We start from the raw sequence: 23,331 nt of genomic DNA on the forward strand, positions 1-23,331 counted from the left end.
TCCCTACACAGCTGTGAATCTTGATATCAATTCTGGCCCAGCTGAACATTCTTTATGCTCTCAGTAGCCTTAGAATACTTCCACTGCTCCTGGTACCTACTCCTTGCCATGATCTCATATCTACTAGCTGCCCAGAGACTGGTGCTAATGGGAATGACATTCTGGACTTTATAAAGTGCAAAGCAACTTCAAGAAAGACACTTCTGAATAATCAAACACTAAGTCCAACAGGGCTAAAACCTTCTCTACCCTAGGACAGCCAGTCAAAACTATGCATTATAAATTAGGATAGTTACAGAAGCCTGAAGACACAGCTCAGAGAATCACGTAACTTGGTGATATACACTTGGTAAACACAAGTCACTGTTGGACTAGACAATAACACAGACGATCATGTCCCCTTAGGATGGACACATGAGAAGCTCCTACTAAGATCCAAAGCAAACTTTCCATTCAGCTCTAATTCCTTATCATCTGGAATAGCCCCAGGGGCACATATCTCTGATAATCAGGTTTATAAATACTAACAAAAAAGCTAAGTCAATTACCTCAATTCTTTTCTCATATTTTTCTCCCTTTATAAGGCGATGTACATAAATCTTAGGAATATGGATATCTTCTGGGGCAAATGATCCAATATCCACAATTTCTTCAACCTAGGCAAAAAGAAAAAAAAATTTAAGTAGAGCTTAAACTGAACATTTTTTATTTTTAAAAAAGTGAAGTATATGCATTGTTACCTCCAATTTAGATTATATATACAGTGTAAAAAATGCACATAAGGGTGCCTGGGTGGCTCAGTTGGTTTAGCATCCAACTCTTTATTTCGGCTCAGGTTGTGATCTCCAGGTTGTGAGATCAAGCCCAGAGTCTGGCTCCACATTCAGCAGGGAGTCTGGGATTCTCTCTCTTCTCTCTCCCCCTCCCTCTCTCAAATAAATAAATGGATCTTAAAAAAAATAATACATATACCCACACACATACACGTATATATATCAAAGAGAGACAGAATATATTACACACACATACTTTTAGACCCACAAAAAAAGAAGAAATTCAAATTTCTTCATAAAATACAGAATATAAATCTCCAAAACTTAGTCTTTGCCTAAAAGAGTCTCAGTTACAAATCTGTCAAATGGTTTCTCAGTACAGCTGCTTGAACTTTCACAAATTGCAGCTCAAAATTTGAAAGCACATCCCTTAAGCCCTGATTTTCAAAATTAATGGGAGATTTATCATATCAAAGACAAAAATCTGTAACAACATCTTGCTTGGTCAATTGAAGAGCTTTTTAAATATAGATACAAATGCTATTTGTAACAGTTACTAATTATTTCTGTTATTAGCTTCCTAGGATTGTGACAGAACTGCAGTTGCTGAAATAATTTTACTTAAAGACAGATCTTAATTTCAATATGGAAATTCAAAAAGGCAATATCAACTAATAACTAGAATACTCAATGTAATTAGAATTAAAGTCATTCACAGAGCAAAAGGGCATTTTACAGCAGTATGAAATGCTCCAAGTTAGTCTGCTATTTTGTAATTCATTAAAAAAAGACAACATAGCATTTTTATATCAATATAAAAAGAACCTCAGAATAACAATGATCAAGAAAAACTAGGGTTAATGCTGTTGGGGTCAAAGAATTATCTTTCTGGTACCAAGAAAAACTATTATCTTGAAGACTGGTGGGTGCTCAGTTCAATATATACCATACCCAAAGCAAAGAACTATTTGCTTAAATGAACTAACTTGTGCAAGGTGAGTTGCACATGCCTACTAAACGAATAACTGAACTCTCCAGAAGTTTCGAGGTCAAGTTGCACTTTTTATGCTATTTTACCCTGTATGCCCATACCATACTCCTCCAATGAAAGAATACCAGGAGTTACAAGAGTCATTTTAGTTATTTTGCACTGCTCCCACATAGCTGGAAAAAAAAAAAAAAAAAATGTGGTAGATAAAAGCTATCTTCAATGATAATTAGAGGGTTCTTTTTTTTTTTTTTAAAGATTTTATTTATTTGACAGAGAGAGACACAGTGAGAGAGGGAACACAAGCAGGGGGAGTGGGAGAGGGAGAAGCAGGCTTCCCGAGGAGCAGGGAGCCCGATGCGGGGCTCGATCCCAGGACCCTGGGACCAGGACCTGAGCCGAAGGCAGACGCTTAACGACTGAGCCACCCAGGCACCCCGATAATTAGAAGGATCTTAACCAAAATCAAACAAAAATTCCAAGTAAGAGTCAGTAAACATGTGGGGATCCAAGCTGAAATAGTGGGTAGAGATGCATACCTGCATTCATCTGAGAATGAGTTAGAGGGAGGCAAGGGATTCCCCATCACTGTAATCTGTATCTACCCCCCTAAGGCCTCTCTATGCTCTGGTATTTCCAACTCAGGGTGGTGACCAGGGAAGGAGGAGGTGGATATAGGAAATGCGGAGCAGCTAGGCATTATCACTACTTCTTCAAATAGCTGGAATTTTAGCCATCAGAGTTCATTCATATTTTTATACATATTTAATTCAAGCCTTCAAAGAGGCTCTGGACTTCAAAAACTTGTTTATACATTAACCCATTATCCTGAGGATTTATATGAAGACTTATTATTCATGAAAATATTGGCCACAGCATTTGGTAAAATAATAATGAGTTGGAAACAACCTAAGTCGTCCACAATAGGCTAATGGTAAAATATATATGGTACATCCACATGATGGATCAATACTTTAGTTTCCATACTTATGACACATCATAATTTAATGTTTCATAAAAATGAAAGATTTTTGTACAAATAAATATTTACAGATATGTTCTTTGGCACAATTATCTATACACCTACAAAAAACCTGAAAGGAAATACAAGGAAATGCTAATAATTATTGCCTCTGGGTAACAGTACAAGTTATTTTTCTTTCATTTCACTTCTATAATCAAGGGGTGAAAAACCTACAGAATTTTTTTTTTTTTTAAGATGCAGCAGACGCAAAGTAAGGAGGCTCCCAAACTGGGGAATACATTAAGTGGAGGATGTCATAAATTCCTTAATTAGTTAGACATGTACCAAAGGACATGTTAAAAAGCAAACAGGAACTCAAAGAAAAACTGCGGTTTGTAAACTCTAACAGCGCTTATGACATTATGAAATGAATTAAGGAAACTCTTTTGCCTACGCTTTTTAAAGATAATACGAATTATTCTCCTGATGCTGTTCCAAAAGTCCAGGCCCTCATATCTCTTGCTTGAATTACTACAGCAGCTTCCTAACCAGTCTCCTTGCCTTTGCCCTTCAGCAAGGACAAGAAACGTAATGGAAAAGGAAAAAAAAATAGTAATACTTCTCACTTAAACCAGAAATGCTGATGGTAACCAATCACTATTGTCTTCTGATTCCAAAAAAATAAAGTTTTGCCCCAAAACACCAAATTAAGACAAAGTTTCTTTATTGAGGGCAATGACATCATGATTTCACCACAAATAGGGTGACAGAATGTGTCCTGACAAAAGAACTCTGACAGAAAGCAAGAATCTGGTTAAATGTAGTCAGTTCTGTGCTTTGTCATCCTGATAGAAGTGATTTTCCTATTGTAGAAAACACATGTGCAGCATTTGTCCAAACATCAACACTCAACAGTATTGAAAACTTCTATACAAAAATCAAAGCTTTTCAGAGTCGGTTAGCAGAGTTAATAGCAAAGGAAGAAAATATTTGAAGTACAAACCGAAAGAAGAAAACATATGTTTTCAGACAATCTGTGAAAAGGGTTTAAAAAAACCGGAGAGGCAGAACTATCTTAATGCAAGCTACTGAAGGGACTGAAGGCTTCTCTGCTGGTCTTGTGTGATTTGGAGAAAGAACAGTAAGGAGGAACCAACGTGGGGGGGCGGGAACAGTCTAGTGAGATCAGGCGATGACGTAAGAGCTAACGGAAATCTGAAAAGAAAAAGACGAGTAAAATGAGCTTGTTAAGAAAAAAGTAAAAATAAAAGCTCACAAGAGCACTCACTAACCATGGCAGAAGTGTGTCTCCCGAAATCAGAAGTGGGAAATGGTAGAGATGCATACCCGCATTCATCTGAGAATGAGTTAGAGGGAGGCAAGGGATTCCCCATCACTGCAATCTGGATCTCCCCGACTAAGGCCTCTAACAGCGGCCTTACTGTTACAAAGTAACTGTTTCTTTACAAAGAAACAGTCTCGGTGCAAAGCAGTGAGCAGATGTAAATGTCCTCAGACAAGAGCAGGATGGAGGACAGGTAGCGAAGAACAACCCAGAGTCTTCCCGGGGCATTAGGCACAGTTGCTATGCAGCACCATCTGGTTCATCTAGAAACCCAGACACTTGAGGCATCTCTAATTAGTACTTGTCTTCAGTCATTAGCAGGAAAATAGAGGCTAGGAAATGTTAATTCTTATTGATCTGAACTTTGTTTTAAAAAGGCTTTCTCTGCCCTGTACCCTTTTTAGTTTATCATTCCGAAAAGTTTTATTTTAAAGCTCAGAGAAGGCTAAGAATTAATCCTTGGGCGACAATGCTTTTGTTTTTACTTGGCAAACAGTATTTATATCTCAGGTAAGGGAACAGAGGAGCTGCAAGGCAATAACTTTCTTATTTTTTTAATTTTGTTTTAGTGACAGCCTGAATCCGTGATCGCCACAAAAAAATGGGCCCAACCTGCCAACCTCACTGTGACACAAGATGAGGCCTGTTTTGAGAGCAAGGGGAGAATCACACGGCAGGGTTCTTTCCTGAGTCATTTTAATGTTCAAAACAGGTTAGGAAGAATGTAATTCTTTTGCCAAAAAATAAAAAAAACAACAACAAGCAATAATGTCTGGAATCATGAAAAACACTGACCCCAAATTAGGAAAAGCTGTGGAAGACCAGAAAAATGGAAGAGGGAACCATGAGCAATAACAGAAAACATTACAAATTAGATGCAGAGGTGCTCTGGATGGTAAGATGAAGAGAAAATGGGGAGCAAAAGGGAGGTCAGCATGCAGGGTATCCTTCCTGAGAATCCAAAAAAGGGGGGAAAAATTTCCAAAGGAGCAAGGAGGTGCATATTGTATTAAGCTTCATGCTAGGGATGATATGATTAGTACAAAAATAAAAGATACAATGGCATGGAAGCTAAAAGGGCCTGGAACAAATTATATATGGTCTTAGATGTCTATACATAAAAGTGCAAAGACTGAAAAGATGAGTGGCTATTAAAGAATTTGGAACCTTAAGAACAGGGGTAAATATGATTGCACAGTCATTACTGAAACCTGAGATATTCTACAATGTTCAGTGAAAACAAGCTGACAGAAGAACATGCTATCTCAAGAAAAATATGCATGTGCCCGGGAAGCCACAGACCTAGTGATGAAATGTGGTGAAGTACATCTAGTGTGAGTTCAAAAGGAGGAAGAACATCACACTAATGGCCATATAATGAGTGCTCACCAAACTAAAGATGTAGAGGACATACTTTTAATAGAATGTCAACATTTCTGAGAAATAAGATAGTCATATCATGAGAGGCACTAATTATCTGAATATCTTCTGTTCATCATATTCCTCTGATAAATTCTATATTGCCTTCTGACAAGTTCTATATTTCAGAAGGAAAACGTGAGAGAAATCATGATTCTGGACCTCTAACCAATAAGGATAAACTTGGTAAAGTAGAAATGATGGAAACCCTGAGAGAAAGTGACAATGTAAAATTGGAATTTGTACTAGACCAGGAACTGAATCCTGGACATACAAAGAAATGTATCCTGGTCTTTGAAGAAGAGCAGATTTCAAAAAGTTGAGAAAAAAAGAAGCAGGATCAAGTGGTCAGAAACTCTAAATGACAAACTTAAGAGACTTTCAAAACCCCCATTCTGACAATAGGAGAACGGACCACCTTGACAATGAACAGAAGAGCACATAAAGAAAAGTGTAAGAGGTGATAACATGGGTAACTATGTGGTTCTGCGTATTTCACAAGGGCTCACACAAAAGACAGACAAGTATGATCTAGGACAAAATGAGAGTCACATGAAACCTTCAGAGGTGTGCCAAAAGGCACAAAATTGGAATGAGAGGAGTCATATACAAAATGCTACAGATGATGAAAGAGTGGTTTCTGGGGTGATTTTGCTGTTGCTGAATGGAGAATTCGGAAATGGTAATCAGCACTGCTTGAGACAGATGACAGAAACAAGTACAGCAGTTCGACTCCATCTTGCTCCTGACTTCCCCATCAGCAAGAAGGAAAGGGCAGTACTAATATGGTTAAGGAGAAACTGAATTCCAAGAAGAGAGAGATTCTCTAATACTAGGCCATACACAAAATGATATACCAGGATTCTTTTTTTTTTTTTTTCTTCTTAAAGATTTTATTTATTTATTTGACGGAGAGATAGAGAGCACAAGCAGGGGGAGCAGCAGAGGGAGAAGCAAGCTCTCTGTTGAGCAGGGAACCCGCTGTGGGGCTAGATCCCAGGACCCTGGGATCATGACCTGAGCCTAAGGCAGACGCTTAACCGACTGAGCCACCCAGGCGCCCCTGATATCCAAGGATTCCTAAAGAGCCTGATAATATGGTCACAGAATTATAATCAAGTGAAAAATGGTAGCGACGTTGGCAGATGGAGAGAGGGAAATAGACTCCTTTTCAAAATAGGGGCTCGGTTCACAACAGTATTCTAAAATGGATTATTAAACAGATAGTTTGTAAGGTCATGAAACAGAGAAAAGAATATTGTGAGGCACCAGTACAAGTTTCCCCCAGACCACACCATGCAGCATGGACTGCACTGATCTGCAGATCAGGCTAGCACACTGGCAGGCCCGGAGAAAAGCAGTATGTGATTTCACAAAAAACCTGACCAAGTTCCTCATGGAAGAGCTGTACAGACTTAGCAGGGAAATGTGCCTTGGATACATTCACTTAAAATCAACAAATACAAATTAAGCACCTACTAGATATAGCAATGAAGGAAACGGACAGGGAGTCTGCTATGATAGGTAGCAGACAGGTAGGTAAGTACTTGAAGAATCACAGAAGTACTTGATGGCTTGACAATCCTTAGAAGTCTCCAATGCTGTGCTTTGTAACCTTTGGGGGGAAATGTGTAGTTCTTTACAAATCCGATGAAAGCTACACACAAAGGAGTTTCCTGATCTATAAAATCCTTCATGAGATTTCGAAGTTTGGTCCATAAACAGCCCCCCTACTCTCCAGCCTCAGCTCGACCCCAGATTAGAAGAGAAGCCCACTCTAGTGGGGTAAGGTCTTTGGTCCTATCCTGTTCAACATCTTTATCAAGGCCTTAAATGAAGACAGGGAACACATTCTGAGTCCACTGTGGTTCAGAGGAAAGGGTCTGCGTGCAATGGGCAATTATGAACAGATACATTTCCATCTCTGTCAGAGAAGACAATCTCAGACTCATGATCTCCCAAGTATTTAGCAAAAGTTCAAGTGACAAAAACAATATTCCAGGAGTCCAAACATCCTTTTAATGTTCCAAGAAGAGTCTGCCCCTGGAGAAAACCAGTATCTTTATACCATTGTTATAAAGAGTCAGTTTCTCCTTCTTACAATCAAATGAGTTCTTTCATGCAATTATAACAGGGTGCCACGATAAAATTCTGTCTAGTTTTAATAGCAAGAATAATTGTACTTCACTTGATCTGATCATTAGTTTCCTTTATATGATATGTACTATCAACTATGTGAGTACTTTCATTTTTACTTGACATCTTGTACTCACTCATGTTTGCCATGACAGTATGATTTTTCAGTCTAATTCCAGCTCCATTTTAAAGCCCTACTATTGCTTTTCTTTCTTCGTATAGCCCTACTTTTAAATGTTGTTTTGTATATATTCTGTGTCTTGTAAGCTACTTTAGATCATCTCTGGAACAAAATGGGTAAAAATTAAACAGTGCATTTATTAAATTGGAGAACAATACAAGGCCAGAAAAAAAGAGCTGACACTATTAAGATAGAAATACTACCATCTGGGGACCCCTGGGTGTCTCAGTCGGTTAAGTGTCTGCCTTCGGCTCAGGTCATGACCCCAGGGTCCTGGGATCGAGTCCCACATCAGGCTCCCTGCTCAGTGGAGAGCCTGCTTCTCTCTCTCCCTCTGGTGCTCCCCCAGCTTATGCTCTCTCTCTCTGACAAATAAATAAAATCTTAAAAAAAAAAAAAATACTACCATCTGGTCTCTACTGGTTAGGAAAATAAAATGGGCCAATATTAACTGAATGAAATTCAGCAGGGAACAAATATTGTAAAATAATACCTGGCCTAATAATTTTTTTGAAGTGGAAATATAAAAGGGTTTACCTAAGCACCAGCACAAAGACTACATGTGACAGAAACACCCAAAAAAATGCCAGAAAAATTTTCCTTTCTCCATTTGCTGTCCAGCCTCAGAGTTCAGGATAAACACCTTAAACCTCATGTCCCTCATTACAAAATAAAAACAATCCTTCCTCTCTACAATGTCTCATCTGAAACATGGGATGAGAAGGAAAACGGATGAAGCAGTTTGAACTCATTAAAAGAAAAGCTTTACCTAAAAATAGCTTAATTTACTAAAACTGTGATTAGCCACAAAATTAATAGGCCATATTGATTAAAAAAAAAAAAAGTAGGAATATTACTTACTTCATGGACTACCCCAATAGTTTTTGTAATGGATTGTATTTTTTTTTTTTTTTTTGAGAGACAGAGAATGAGAGAGAGAGAGAGAACATGAGAGGGGTAGGGTCAGAGGGAGAAGCAGACTCCCCACCAAGCAGGGAGCCTGATACGGGACTCGATCCTGGGACTCCAGGATCATGACCTGAGCCAAAGGCAGTGGCCCAACCAACTGAGCCACCCAGGCGCCCCTGGAGAGACTGTATTTTAAAAACAAATTGTAAAGCAGGGCACCTGCATGGTGCAATTGGTTAAGTGTCTGATTCTTGGTTTGGGCCCAGGTCATGAACTCAGGGCTGTGGGATCGGGCCCCATGTTGGGCCCCATGCTCAGTGCAGAGTTTGCTTGAGATTCTCTCTCCCTCTCCCTCTGCCCCTCCTGCTCGTGCTCTCTCTCTCCAAAATAAATAAATCTTTAAAAAAAATAATAAAAACAAATTTAAAAGCAGTTTATAAGTATTATTTTCATTTCCATGTACTCTTATATCCAAACAGTCTAGTCCATGATGGTTTTTTTGCTAGCATTTTTTTTAAATTTGACCAAAAATGCCAATCTTCGCTAAATATGTGATTTAATAACATTTAGGCAGTATTATAAATATCCAAATTTTATTTGTGATATCTTGGTCTAAAAGGAAATTTTATTAGGGCTGTAGCAAATCCAGAGAAGTAATTAAAAGGAGTACATCTACCCAAAGGAATTAAAACACTTCTAACACGTTCATTCAAAGCACCAGTCTTATCTACAATACTAGGGGAAAAAATTACACCATTATCACATACCCCAAGGAAAACAGGGAGACATGATATAATTAAAAGAATTAAACTGGGAACATTTTTCAATGAAGAGAGTTATAGAGAAACAGGAAGAGAAAGTCTGTGTTCAGCTTTACAGTCGCCAAAAAACTGCCTATTAGTGATGCCAACTGAAACTTTGAAAGGTTACTCTTTTAAGACTGTTTCCTTCCATTTGGGGTTGTTAATCATCCTTGGAGCTTTTTACAATGTAAAAACCCAGTATTTAACACATAAACTGCAAAGTAGAATTGGGTTAAACTCTAGCATTTCTGGAACACGGTTCACGGTTGCTTAATCTAACAGAGATTGGAACTAGTATTCACCTTGTGAGACTCGATAATTCTTAAATTTAAAATCCTTCACCATGTGGCAAAGAACAAGAGCTTTCTTTTTTCATTTCACCTTTTCAATGTTCTCTATATGTTTTCATTCTATAAAGCAGTAAGCAAAGGCATCCTATTCATTTCATTTCATCCTATCTTATTTCATGAAGAACATTAAAATGCCATGTTTCTTTTTCCCTGATTTACTATAAGGGGCGCCTGGGTGGCTCAGTTGGTTAAGTGTCTGCCTTCAGCTCAGGTCATGATCCTAGGGTCCTGGGATCAAGCCCCACATCAGGCTCCTTGCTCGGCGGAGAGTCTGCTTCTTTCTCTCTCCCTCTGTTGCTCCCCTTGCTTGTTCTCTCCCTTGCTCTCACCCTCTCCCTCTGTCTAATAAATAAAATCTTAAAAAAAAAAGGTAGACATAAGATGTAAAAATAAACTTCAAGACAACATACCTTTCCCACCCCTCAGTGTACAATTCCCAAAACTAGATCTTTAAGTCCTAAAGAAATTCACATACTCATCACCTTCTCAGCTGTGATGTTAGCAGTAAGAACAAGCAAATGCCCATTCCCTCCCTACAAACAGCAGGTACACACAATCGTTTTTATGGCTGGCATCACTTGGTTCCTTTTTTTTTCCCACAAAGAATTTCAGCCTCTAGTTATCACTAGGAAAGCAGAGCCAGTCCTGCCTCTGAGGTCATCGTTCACAGCAATGACTGAAAAACCTACGGTGAATGAAGCTGATGAACTCCCAAATCTAAAATGTCTTTTTGTCATATACAGCTCATCCCTGAAACTCAACACCACATTTGAAAAGTTAAGAATGATAATTAAAAGAAGCACCCTGATCTTTTAGACAGAATTTCCCTCCATTAAAGACAAGCAGCTATGGTTGATGGTAAACAGTAATTTGTTGATGCCAATACTTTTGTCCATACGATTCTAAGGCCATGTATTTTATCCACTTCTCCTATACTTAAAAAATAAGGAGACAAAAGAGCATGATATAGAGTACTGGGTCTGGGGTCAGAAGATGTAGATTCTGGTTTTAACCCTAATGTCATCTAGCACTGTGTTCTTATGTGAACCACTTAAAGTCATTTCATCTCTAAAATGTGGAAGTTGAGTTTTAAATGATGCGTTACATTCTTTCCAGTCCTTACATGCTGTAAGTCTACATTAGTTCTCGGATGTGCTATAAAAAGACCTTAAAGTATGCAAATTAATGTATCTTTTTAATTACTCTAGGTTGTTGAACACTAAATCATTCCCCTCTTACTGGGTGTACTTTGTTAAACGCAACACATGATTTTAATTCCATGCCACTTAGTTACCTTCCATACTCCTCTGGACTTACATGTTTGCTAGGCCAACTCTCACCTGAGTAAACAGTCAGTTGCATTTACAAGGCCAGTTTATTTGCCACCAGTTGATTACCTGCTACATATCTAGTTAACTACCATATGGTTTGTTCTACTTTAACTGCGTAATAAAAGCCTATTGAATGAGGCACACTATCTATTCCAGCCAGCATTAAAAGGCACATCTTGAGATAAAATGACCCCAGGGAAGTCGGAGGAAGCTAGTCACAGTAATAAGGAAAGGAATTACAGAACACCTGGTAGCAGATTATCAAGTCTCTCAGTTCAGGGCCTGACAAAGGCCTCAAATATAAAGCTGTCAGGAAGAACCACTGAGGATAAGGCATTTTTGCTTCCTTAGACCACAGCAGGATAATGATGCCAATCAAGTGGAACGAGCAGAACACTTCTAAGCCTGCAAAGTATTGCTTATATTTTAAAATTGCTGGCTCAGTGACTCAAACATCATTTAATGAGCATCTATTATGTGCCAGGCATCAGGTCAGATGCTGGGGATACAAAGATGAGTAGGACAAGGTCCCACAAGGTGCTCCTGGTCGAATGGAGGAGATAGGTAAACAGTGAATCACAGTACAAGTGGTGATAAATGCTATCATAGAGGGAAAGCTCCACTCAGAATGCAGAAATGAACCACAAAAAGAAGGGTGGGGAGGGCATTTCAGGCAGAAGAAATGGCGAGAGCAAAGTCCTGGACTCAGGAAAGAATGTGATCTGGGGGAATGTGAAGAGATTTAGGGCATGCAGGAATGGGAGCAGCAGAAAGAAGTCTGAAAATTTCATTTTATGAAATGAGGAACCTAATTTTGGAAAAGCTATCAGAAATGGCAACAGCCATCCTGAACAAAAAAGAAATGTGATTTCCTTCATACTTCAAAAAACTCACAAGAGAGTTCATCTTAACTAATAATGCTGCTAGAGCAGTTTCTTTTGACTATTGAGGCTTCTCTCCAGAAAAGAAATTTTTAACAACTTGGCAATTACATCCTCTCACTTTTATTAATTTTTGGTTGTGCACCTGGATTTTCTAGGGGCCTAGTAAAAGGACACTGGGAAATCTGAATATATTCTAATTTTAGAAAGCTGCCATATGCTATGTGCTAAAACTACAATAATGATACATGCTGAAATGTGTTTATAAGAAACATAACCAGTAACACAAAAGGGGTCAATGAGTAATGCTTATCACTTTTCCTCTCACACATTTCTTACTTAAATCATTTATGTAAGCCATGACTTTAAAATGCCTTCTTTTTTAAGCTATACTCTTGAACAAGAAAGACTTGGGAGAGTAACTCCTTAAAAAAAAAAAAAAAAGCAGCCAATTTTTAAAATGAAACAATCTTGCATAAGCCCTAATTATCACTTCAGTATTTGTAGACGAGATCTATATTTGAAGTGGAAAAAATAACATTTTTTGACAAGGTCTCTGGAAGGAGTGAGGAAAGCCACTATTATTTTAATAGGAGTGACTTTAAAATCACAAGCTAAATTCTTAACACCAACATGGAATAAATCAATAAGTAGGTCAAAAGTTGTTAGGTAAACTAAAGGAGAAAGTAAAATGAGTAAAAGGAGTCTTTGTCCTTTTTTGCAATAAGACAGTTTTGTGAGAGAGTATCCCCTCGATTTATATCAGTCATACTGTGCCTTACTACTCAATAACCTTTCAGAGAGAGTATCATAGGTAAAGATTCCAAAATCATTATATTATGTTAGAAATTCCCTCTGGCCTTTTCTTGCCTTCCCTTTCTCAACAGAATCTATGTCATTTGCAGTGAGATGATTTTGTGGGAAATCATGACCATAAGTTTTAGAGAGCTGTCTCAAAACAGTGAATCAACAAAGCACTTGACTCACACCTTATTTTAGGAATGGGTTCGTTCTGTGGGTATAGTTGCCAGTCACGGTTACGTCTCTCTGAGAGCCTTATCCATCTTTACTTCCATAACTAAGTTACTGCTATGGGTTCAAGATGCTGTTCCTTTTGGGAAAAATGAAACTAGACAAAACCAGAGAAGGAGACAAACCATAAGAGACTCTTAATCTCAGGAAACAAACTGAGGGTTGCTGGAGTGGAGGGGGGTGGGAGGGATGGAGTGGCTGGGTAATGGGACACTGGGGAGGGTATGTACCATGGTGAGCGCTGTGAATTGTGTAAGACTGATGAATCACAGATCTATACCCCTGAAACAAATAATACATTATATATATTTAAATAAAAAGAAACAAAACAAATGAAAAAAGGGGAAAAAAGAGAGAAAGAGAGAGGCAAACCAAGAAACACTTTTAACTACAGAGAACACACTGCTGGTTACCAGAGGGGATGTGGGTTGGGGGATGGGGGAAATAGGTGATGGGGATGAAGTAGTACATGTATCATGATGAAAAAAATAAATAAAATGACTTTAAAAAAAAAAAAAAAGATGCTCTTCCTTTTCTAGTTTACTAGCTAGAGCTAATCCAAGTTCTTTCCCAGGGTGGAGCAGCTAGGAAGATAGCCCCAGGAAGCTGGGTTCAAACCACAGAGCCTAGCTTCAGATCACACATCAACTACAATCCTGCACTTCCTCTTCTCACTCACACAATTCTTCATCTGAGTGGGAGATTCTAGAACCTGGGAATGAAATACTAGAGACATTCCCTTTAAAAAGAACAACAGTCATACCAACAACACATAAAATCACAAAAGAAAAATAAATAGCCAATAAATATTCAATTTCCCTTGTCATCAAAGATCTATAAATTAAAACCATAGGGCAGCATTTTTTACATAGCAAATCATCAAAACAATTTTAAGTATAATATCCATGTTGTCAAGAATGGTTCAAAAGTGATACTTTTATATATCACTATGGGATAATTGAAATTACCTTCCTAGAGAATAATTTAGCAATATTTATCTAAAGTTTGTAAAATGTTTATGCACGCACACAAAAAAATTCACTTCTAGAAATTTTGTCAGGGGCGCCTGGGTGGCTCAGTCATTAAGCGTCTGCCTTTGGCTCAGGCCATGATCCCAGGGTCCTGGGATCGAGCCCCGCATCGGGCTCCCTGCTCAGCGGGAGGCCTGCTTCTCCCTCTCCCACTCCCCCTGCTTGTGTTCCCTCTCTCGCTCTCTCTCTGTCAAATAAATAAAATCTTTAAAAAAAAAGAAATTTTGTCAAAGAAAATAATCAGATGTGCACAGAAACAAGAACACTCACTAAAGCACTGTCAGTAATAGGGAAAGATGGAAAACAACATACAAGTCCAACAACAGAGATTTGTTAATATAAATTTGAGTATAACTATTGAAATAGCCTTTTTGGGGGGAATATTTAATGACCTGCAAAAACTTTATTAATGTTTTATGTCGTTAAATATATATACTTAACATATGTTATGGTCATATGGTCATAATTTCATAATATATATGAACAGGAATTAAAGAAATCAAGCCAAGAGATATCCAATTCCATCGTTCCTTCAAAGCCCTTGATTTCATGTAGGAAATGTCTCTACATCCCACTTTGGCCCATCCACAGCCAAATATCCTTAGACCTGTGAGTCAAGAAGGAGAGTGTCAAATGCCTAGAGTTCTAGCCCTCCTTTACAATACACCACGATAAATATATGCAGAAATAAGGCCAAGAAATAGAAAGGGGTCCTGTGGGGTTGGACGCACAAACCCATAGCCCACAACAGTAGGCAGGATCCCACAGCAATTACCACCTTTACCATTAAATTTAGCACCCATTGCTCCACATACAACTTCTAATTTCTAGGTGAGCCCTGTCTCATCAACTAGATTGTGAGACTAAGATAATCACTGTGTCATACAGAGCAGATCCCTATCATCTGTGAACTTAACAGTCATGTTTTTTACTATACTCCCAAACACCTCTGATTTTTGTTGTTTTGGTAAGCTACAAACTTGACTCAACGTGCACCTAGAATGCACTTCTAGCCGACTGTCCACTTCCCACATTTAAGTGAAGTGTTGTTTTTATCTCTACGTGGTCACATAGGACCTTTTAAAGAATAAAACTTTTATTTCTTTGTGAAAGTCGGCATATGTGAAAGTCTGCATACAATACCAGGAAAGTGGTACTTGGATATTTGGGACAAATACAGGAAACCAAATATCAAATTCAACAATGGCTCAGACTGAGAGCATGAACAAGCCCACTACACATTCTATAGGGAAACAAAAATAGGCAATTTATTAATCTTTCAGGAAGGGTTACAAGCAGCAGAGTGGGTTAGTACCAAGCACCTCAGTTGCTGGATTATATGGTAAGAGCATGTTCAGCTTTGTTAGAAACTGCCAAATTGTCTTTGGAAGCAGTTTTACCGTTTTTGCATTCTTACCAGCAGTGAAGGAACATTCCCATATTTCCATTCTCTCTAGATTTTGGTGTTGTCAGTGTTTTGGATTTTAGCCACTCTAATAAGTGTATAGTTCTATCTCATTGTTTGAATTTGAAATTCTCTAAAGACATATGATGTTGGCTTATTTGCCATATGTATACTGTCTTTGTATATATATACTGTTTATACAGATCTTTTGCCATGGATTGTGTTTTTGATGTGTATCTAAAAAGGCATTGCCAAACCCAAGGTTACCTAGATATTCTCTTAGTTATGTTCAAGGAGTTTTATAGTTTTGCATTTTATATTTAGGTCTGTGCTCCATTTTGAGTTCATTTTTATCAGTTATTTTACAAAAGAGAATTTAAATAAGAAATTGGAGAACTGAAAAGGCAAGAAAGCACTGAGGTGACACCAATTTAGTAAGTCCAAGAGGGAGCAAAAGGAAGTGACTGGAACTGGTACTTGGGAAAGGGGCTTCACAGAGCTGGGGTCCAAACAGCTAAAAGATGGCATGGGGCAGCTAGTGCTGGTGACTCTAAAAATCAAGACGAGGCTAGTACTGTGAGTATGGGGGGAAAAAATCAGGAACAAGAACCAAATGCCACTGCACATTCATTCAGGATTATTGTGTCTTCATAAAGAATTGGTCCCTTTATCATCATGGAATATCTCTATTCCTGATAATCTTCCTTGCTCTGAAGTCTGCTTGTCTGATGGTAATACAGCTACTCCAGGGCTATTGTGATTAGTGTTAGCGTTGTATTTCTTTCTCTACCCCTTTACTTTTAATCTATCTGTGTCTTTATATTAAAAGTGGGTTTTTCTCTTCAAATGGTATTGTTTGCCTTTAATATGCCTTAAAATGTTGAAAGCCAGGCATGATGTACTGGGTAAAAGAAACTGAGGTAAATAGGCCCTGAAAGTGAGGTTTTATGCTTAGCTAGCTGGAGTTTAGGTTGTGACTACTGTTTGCTGTAGCTATCGGTGTCAGAGGCCCAATTTTTCTGTGATGTCCTTGTTTTTTGTCTCCTCGTTTGGATTTCCCTAGAGACTTCTTTTTTTTTTTTTTTTAAAGATTTTATTTATTTATTTGAGAGAGAGAGAGACACAGCGAGAGAGGGAATACAAGCAGGGGGAATGGGAGAGGGAGAGGCAGGCTTCCCGCGGAGCAGGGAGCCCGATGCGGGGCTCGATCCCAGGACCCCGGGATCATGACCTGAGCCGAAGGCAGACGCTTAACGGCTGAGCCACCCAGGCGCCCCGAGACTTCTTCTTAAATAAGGTCTGAGATAGGAAAATCTTTTAGTTGTATTTCCCTATCATGATATAGGAGCTCTACTGTGTGGTGGCCATTTTGAAGGTGGGGAGGACAGGGAAGCATCCACAGTTTTGTGATTAGGTCTGTCTTCTAGGGAGACTTTGTCCCCCACTGGTGTGACCTTCACCAGTGCTTCTCAGTTTTGTGGTTTCTCCCTCCTTTAGGAAGATGAGAGGCAGGCAGGGCTGGGTATTCCCCTTCCCACACCTGGAAGGCTAGAGAGAGCTGGAGTTGGATACTTCCTTTTCCCGTCAGTTAGGCTCCGATGAAAAAGTTTCTCTTGAAGGCAGGCCTTGTTAAGAAGATAATGAGATGCTCTGGGTATATTTCAAAATGGCCACTTCCCCCTTCTCCTGCCAGAAGCACAAGGAGATTTTTCTCCAACCTTTATTGCGAGAATCTGCTAGAGATCCTGGAGGTAAAACCCAGGAAAGTATGCCCCCACCCACCCAAAATGGGGCCACCTCAAAGTTTTTAACTCTCAAGCTTGTCCACATTGAGCCTCCTGCAATTCATCAGTTAGTTTAGGGTTTCCTACCCGAGTGTCGGTTCCCACAGCAATTTCTCCTCCAGTATGCTCTGATTCTCTGTATCATCCTGTTTGTCCCAATTCTGGAGGCAATGGTTTTCCTTGCAACCTCAATTCCCTGATGAATCTCTAAGAAACACTGTTGATTTTCAGTTTGTTCAGTTTTTTATTGTGAGGACAGGCTTGGTGACTTCCAGGCTCCTTAGATGCCAGACCAGAAACTGGAAGTGCCTACAGAAGTGCCCTCTTATCCATGAGGGATATTTTCCAAGACCCCCAGTGGATGCATGAAATTGAGGACAGTACCAAACCCTATACAAATTTTTTTTTCTATACATGCTTACCTATGATAAAGTTTAATTTATAAATTAGGCATAGTAAGAGATTAATAACAATTAATAATCAAATAGAACTATAATAATATGCTGTAATAAAGGTTATGTGAATGTGGCCTCTCTCTCTCTCAAAACATCTTACTGTACCATAGTCACCCTTCTTCTTGTGAGGATATGAGATGATAAAATGCCTACATGATAACATGAAGTGAGGTGAATGATGTAAGCATTTTGATCAGTATCGTTAGGCTACTACTGACCATCAGAAGGTGGGTCATCTGCTTCTGGACCGCAACGGACCACTGGGAACTGAAACTGTGCAAAGTGAAACTATGGATGGGGCGGGGGATCTCTGTATTTTTTAAGTAGATAATCATTGCCAATATTTATTACATAGAATCCTAAAATTTCTTAGAATCAAACCATTGTATAACATATCCACCTCATTTTTAATTGGAGGAAAACCATTCTAGCTTCCCAAATGTGAAGGCTCTCATTTTATAGCTGTTAGGGGACTATCTTATTTTATAAGTTTTAAGAGGTTAATACACTGAATGATTTCTAATTTTGTGTTTTATGGAAGCATTCACTTTGTCCTGCAGCTATACTTAGTCAATTGAAAAATTCAATTTGCTAAAGATCTATGACCCTGCCAGTAAGGAGGTAGTAAATTACAATAAAATGTTAATATTGCAAAGTATAAGACAAAATGCACCTTAAAATACACCTTGTATCCTTTACTTTTGCTTAAGCATGTAAGCTTTGGAAGCAGAAAGAAATGTGTTTGGATCTTAACTCTCCCCCTTTACTAGCTTTGCTATCATAAAATTTTTCCCTATCCTCATTTCTTTCCTCTGTAAAATAAGGATAATAAAACCTAACTCAATGGATAATTATAATGGATAACGTAAAGTACTTTGCACTTAAGTGCACGGTATAAATAGTACTTGTTGCCTCTGTTGTTGTTATTTTTATCATTACAAGGCTATAACTCCTTCACCTATTGTCAGTGCTGAAAATATTTCAATGACAGAGTCTACTGCACACTGTGTAGGGCATACCTTAGCGGTATTTATTCTACTTAGACCATTCTACTGCCCCTTCTACTTCCTAGGAATGAATTTCATGAAGAAATGTTTTCCATTCTATTTTCCTACGTCCTTTTATAAAACCTAGTTCTCATCAATCTACATGTAAAATGCTACTTTGTACATTAAAAAATATGAACCAACAAAGAAGAAAAATAAACAAAACCTTTTTGGATGCAAACATAATGCCAAAAGCATTGGCGAAAAAATCTATTAACAACTCAGAAGCTAAAATACTTTTTGTTGCAGGAACGGATTTATAGAACTGCTTTTGAAATTCTATTTAATACTTCCTTTATTTCTAAAGGTCTAATTCCACTTCTGAGATGCCAATTCTCAAAATGAATGAGGGTTGTAAATTCCTCAAACTGAGAGAAATTTAAATTATACCAAAACTTTCAAATTCAACAGCCTTAATCCTGTAGCTTTTTATAGTCAACCTGTATTTGTCTGAGTTTGGTACTGATGAATTTTTCTTCCCCGAGTTTTGTCTATGCCAGCATAGCTTTTCCAAAATTTAAAATGAAATTCAAAACTGAAAAGAACTTTTTCACAATACAAGGCAAAACTTGTATCCTTCTCCCCCCAATTATTAAGGAAACTAAAATAGCTTCTTTAAATGAATAATGCAGCTCCTTTTCACAGAAAGCATCAAAAAGATACTGAAGTTCTTCACATCCCTGTTTAACTTCCCACCCATAGGATTTGGATTTAAAATTCTCTTCAAAGCAATTAAATGTGGACTTAAGTTATTCAGTGACAGAAGCTATGTCCTAATGTTAAATTTCAGAAACTGAATGGAAGAGGTGACCTACATTCTTGGACATGAGTGGTCTTGGTTTCTTCATGGAATGAACCACAGAGTAGAAAACCATTGCTTTCTAGCAGTTGTTATTCTTGTTTTCTAATCTTTCATTATTTCTCCCAAATTAAGCAACTGTTTCAAACCTTTTCATCTAAAAACAAACAAAATAAGATATACTTTTTTCATGAGTTTGTAAAAATTCAATAAGGCAAAGCTTTCATAAGGAAGCAGTGAAAACACACCTGCAATCTAATTTTTTTATATGTAACAGTGTGCTTTATACTAAGGAATATGGAAAGTATCTATTTTTGAACACTTAGTCCCTCTGATGTTTGCAGGCAGTGGTGTGCCCAATGGTTGAACATAAATCATCCATGAATATCTGAGTCCCTCTTTATTCATTTTGTTTCTCTTGTTCCCAAAAGAATAACATGTTACTTTCATTCAAAAGAAGTCAAGATGAGTAGTCAGCACAAGCAAGTTTCCTCAGGGCACAAACTTTAGTTTTCAACCCAAACCAAAATATTTGAAATCTTCTGGACAAAAGTACCCAAGAGATAAGTCATTAACTAATGCTTCATTTAAAACATGACAGCTAAAAGAGGTCATCAATTTTTGAGCATATGCAACTTAGGTTAATGACAGATTTATTAAGAACCTTCCTTTCTTTAAGGTGTCCATGACATTCCCCTTAAAAGTCATCACACTTTTTGAAGGAAAGGATCAACATATTCAGGTTGATTTTAATGAGCCTTAAATATTAGGTAATTTACCGATTGAAGCTAACAATATCTAGGTTAGTTTTTTGATAACTAGGTTACGATTTTAGAAATTGGGGATCTGGGGCACCGGGGCGGCTCAGTCGGTAAGCATCTGGCTTTGGCTCAGGTCATGATCCCAGGGTCCTGGGATTGAGGCCTGCATTGGGCTCCCTGCTCTGCGGGAAGCCTGCTTCTCCCTCTCCCTCTGCCCCTTCTTGTGTTCCCTCTTTCGCTGTCTCTCTGTCAAATAAATAAATTTTTTAAATCTTAAAAAAAAAGAAAGAAATTGGGGCTGTTATGGAATTTTCATTCCCTTGGATCTCAAGAACCTTGGAAGACATGGAAAGAATAAGCAGGGTGAGCCTTGCCGGCTACCACACACGCACAGAGTTCCAAAACCATCCTCACTGGGTCAATGAGAACACTGGCAGTCATCTGAGGTTTAGTGACTAAAACAGCAGAAGGGATCAAGGTGAGCACATAGCACTTGAGAGCTTTAGAAAACATATTCAAATGCCCTTTCCCACTAGTGCTCAAAATAGACCCATGAAATGGGTAGACAGGAGATACTATAAAGAAGCTGGAATTTTAAAGTAATTTGTCCAAGGTCACGATGCTAGTGAGAGACAAAGATACAATTCTTAATCTCAGATTCTGTTCATAAAAAAAAAAAAAATAAAAAAAATAAAGAAATACACTGAGACTCCTAAGAACTCCGTCCCAGAACTTCTTTCCCTAAACGGTCTTTTCCATTCCATGACTAATTATCAAATATATGTAGATTATTCCCAATAGTATAACTCCCTTCCAGACCTCTCCACTGAGCACTGTACATACATGTCCACATGCACCTGGAAAGTTACCACCTGAATGCCTAAAAAAGCCAACTCACGCCTAGCAGAACCCTTGTTTCCCCTTCGGCCAAGTTTCCTATTTCAGGAAGTGGCACACCATTGCTTGAGTCAGGTTGAGGAGTTATTTTAATCTCTGACTTTCCTCTCCCCAGCACCCATATCCAGTGCATCAGCAAGTCTGATAGATTCCTCTGCCACAATACTATCTACCTCAATTCTATCACCCTTCCCCACCTGCATTCCACCATTGCCTCTTGCCTGAATCACTGGTCACCCTGCCTTCCTTCATGCCATCGTAAAACCCATTCCACACACAGTACCCACGCTACAACCATGACCCTTTCATTTGTGCTTAAGTCCCACCTCTTGTAAAATCCCATATACCTACCTACCTACATTTTCAACTTTGCAATTCTTCTTATTGATGAGCATCTCAAAAATAAAGCCTTGGTACTCGTCATAGCCTGCCAGTGGCAGATGGAGCTTGGAAAGTCAGGACTTAAACCAAGTCTTCCAAGTGTCCTTTTCTTTAGACCATTCAACCTCCTAGTGATCTAGCCCCCAAAACCTACCCATATCTCAGTTTTCTCATTTGTAATACTGTAATAAAACTGCCTCTCCTCCTATGTCACCTGGTGATAGGTAAGAGGATCAAATGGGTGAATATATGTGAAAGTGCTTTGAAAAACATAAAGCATGGCACAAACAGAAAATGATATAAAATGCATGTTACTGCAGAAATGTTGCTTAAGTATGGAGTTTTCTGAGCTTCTGTTTACAAGAATGAGGAGTTAAGTAAATCTAGCTAAGATAACTATCTTTTGCCTCTTGTCACTAGAATATATGTAGGCTGGTTCCAGCCTTCTCTATCGCTTCAGAGGACTGGTGCTATACAAGAAAGCACAGGGCTGCCCTGGTTAAGTCCCTGATCTCTCGATTTACCTTACCAACAAATACAAAATAACCAGACAGATCCTAAGTGTGTTTCTGACTAAAAACAAAACAGGAAGCTAAAAGCCACAGTTCGGAAGGCTGAGAAAATCAGCCTCACCATGCCCAAAGTCTCTCTACTCCTCTCCCTCCCTCTCCCCGGGATGCAGAGGGTACACCTCCAGAGAAGATGAGAGCTCAGGGCTGTAGTGTCCCTCCCAACGCCAGGAACACAGGATTACTCCAACGCCAGCCAGTCAGCAGGAGCTGCAGCTGCATGCCAGACAAGGCTCAGGTTGCAGAAGTCCTGGGTTCCGACATTCACCTGGCTCTGCGCTGTGGACACAAGAAACTGGCCCTCAAGAATGATGAGACCAGTCAAACAGGCAGGAAAAGGCAAGATGCTTCTAATAGAATCAGTCCATTGATTCATGATAATTGAAAGTCAGATTTACTGACAAAGGCCTTGAGATTTCAAAGAAATTGTAACAACTGTGGACGGATATGCAAGTTGTTGTATCTGATCCTCCTTTCATTATGGCTGCCCCCAAAAAAGGCTTGCCAAATTGCACATTCATTTCACTACCACACAAATTCTTATTATTTGGTTTAATTCTTCATTGATTTTTTTCAAACCAGTTATTATTCTATTTCAGTTCTACTTGAACCCATTGGTCTTTTAAGAAATAATACTGAGTGACATTTAAGATACTTAGACTACAGAAATGGAAATCATGCTGTAAATTAAGGGTCTGCAAACTTGTTCTGTGAAGTCCAGTTAGTATTTTAGGCTTTGTGGACTCTGTCACATATTCTTTTTTTAATAACCCTTTAACAATATAAAAACATTCTCAACTCTGATGTGGTACAAAAAGAGGCCATGGGCTATAGTTTTGCAACCCTTTTAAATAAAAACTGTGAGCTAATAGTATACAGAACATACACAGTTACATATAATATAAATCAGTCTTTATTTAACATGAATCATACTGGTTCCACAGGTTTCTTTTTCCTGAAGTAGGTACTACACTGGGAATGTTTTATATTACAGAAGGATGAGGAATACATCCTGATTATTTTTCTTTTCTTTTTTTTTTTTTAAAGATTTTTTTTTTTTTTTTTTTTTGACAGAGAGACACAGCGAGAGA

At 38.4% G+C, this 23,331-nt stretch overlaps 1 protein-coding gene across 1 annotated transcript in view; it reads right to left on the reverse strand.

Annotated features, from left to right (window-relative positions):
* LOC118006560 (succinyl-CoA:3-ketoacid coenzyme A transferase 1, mitochondrial) overlaps nt 1-23,331 on the reverse strand; it is a 122,763-nt gene that overhangs the window by 63,355 nt on the left and 36,077 nt on the right. The window contains exon 8 of the mRNA XM_034999271.1: nt 549-656. Within this exon, the coding sequence (XP_034855162.1) occupies nt 549-656 (108 nt within the window). The remainder of the gene's footprint in view (nt 1-548; nt 657-23,331) is intronic.

The sequence above is a fragment of the Mirounga leonina genome, unplaced genomic scaffold (assembly GCF_011800145.1).
Source record: "Mirounga leonina isolate KUSES-001 unplaced genomic scaffold, KU_Mleo_1.0 Mir_97, whole genome shotgun sequence".
In the NCBI taxonomy this organism is placed as follows: domain Eukaryota; kingdom Metazoa; phylum Chordata; class Mammalia; order Carnivora; family Phocidae; genus Mirounga; species Mirounga leonina.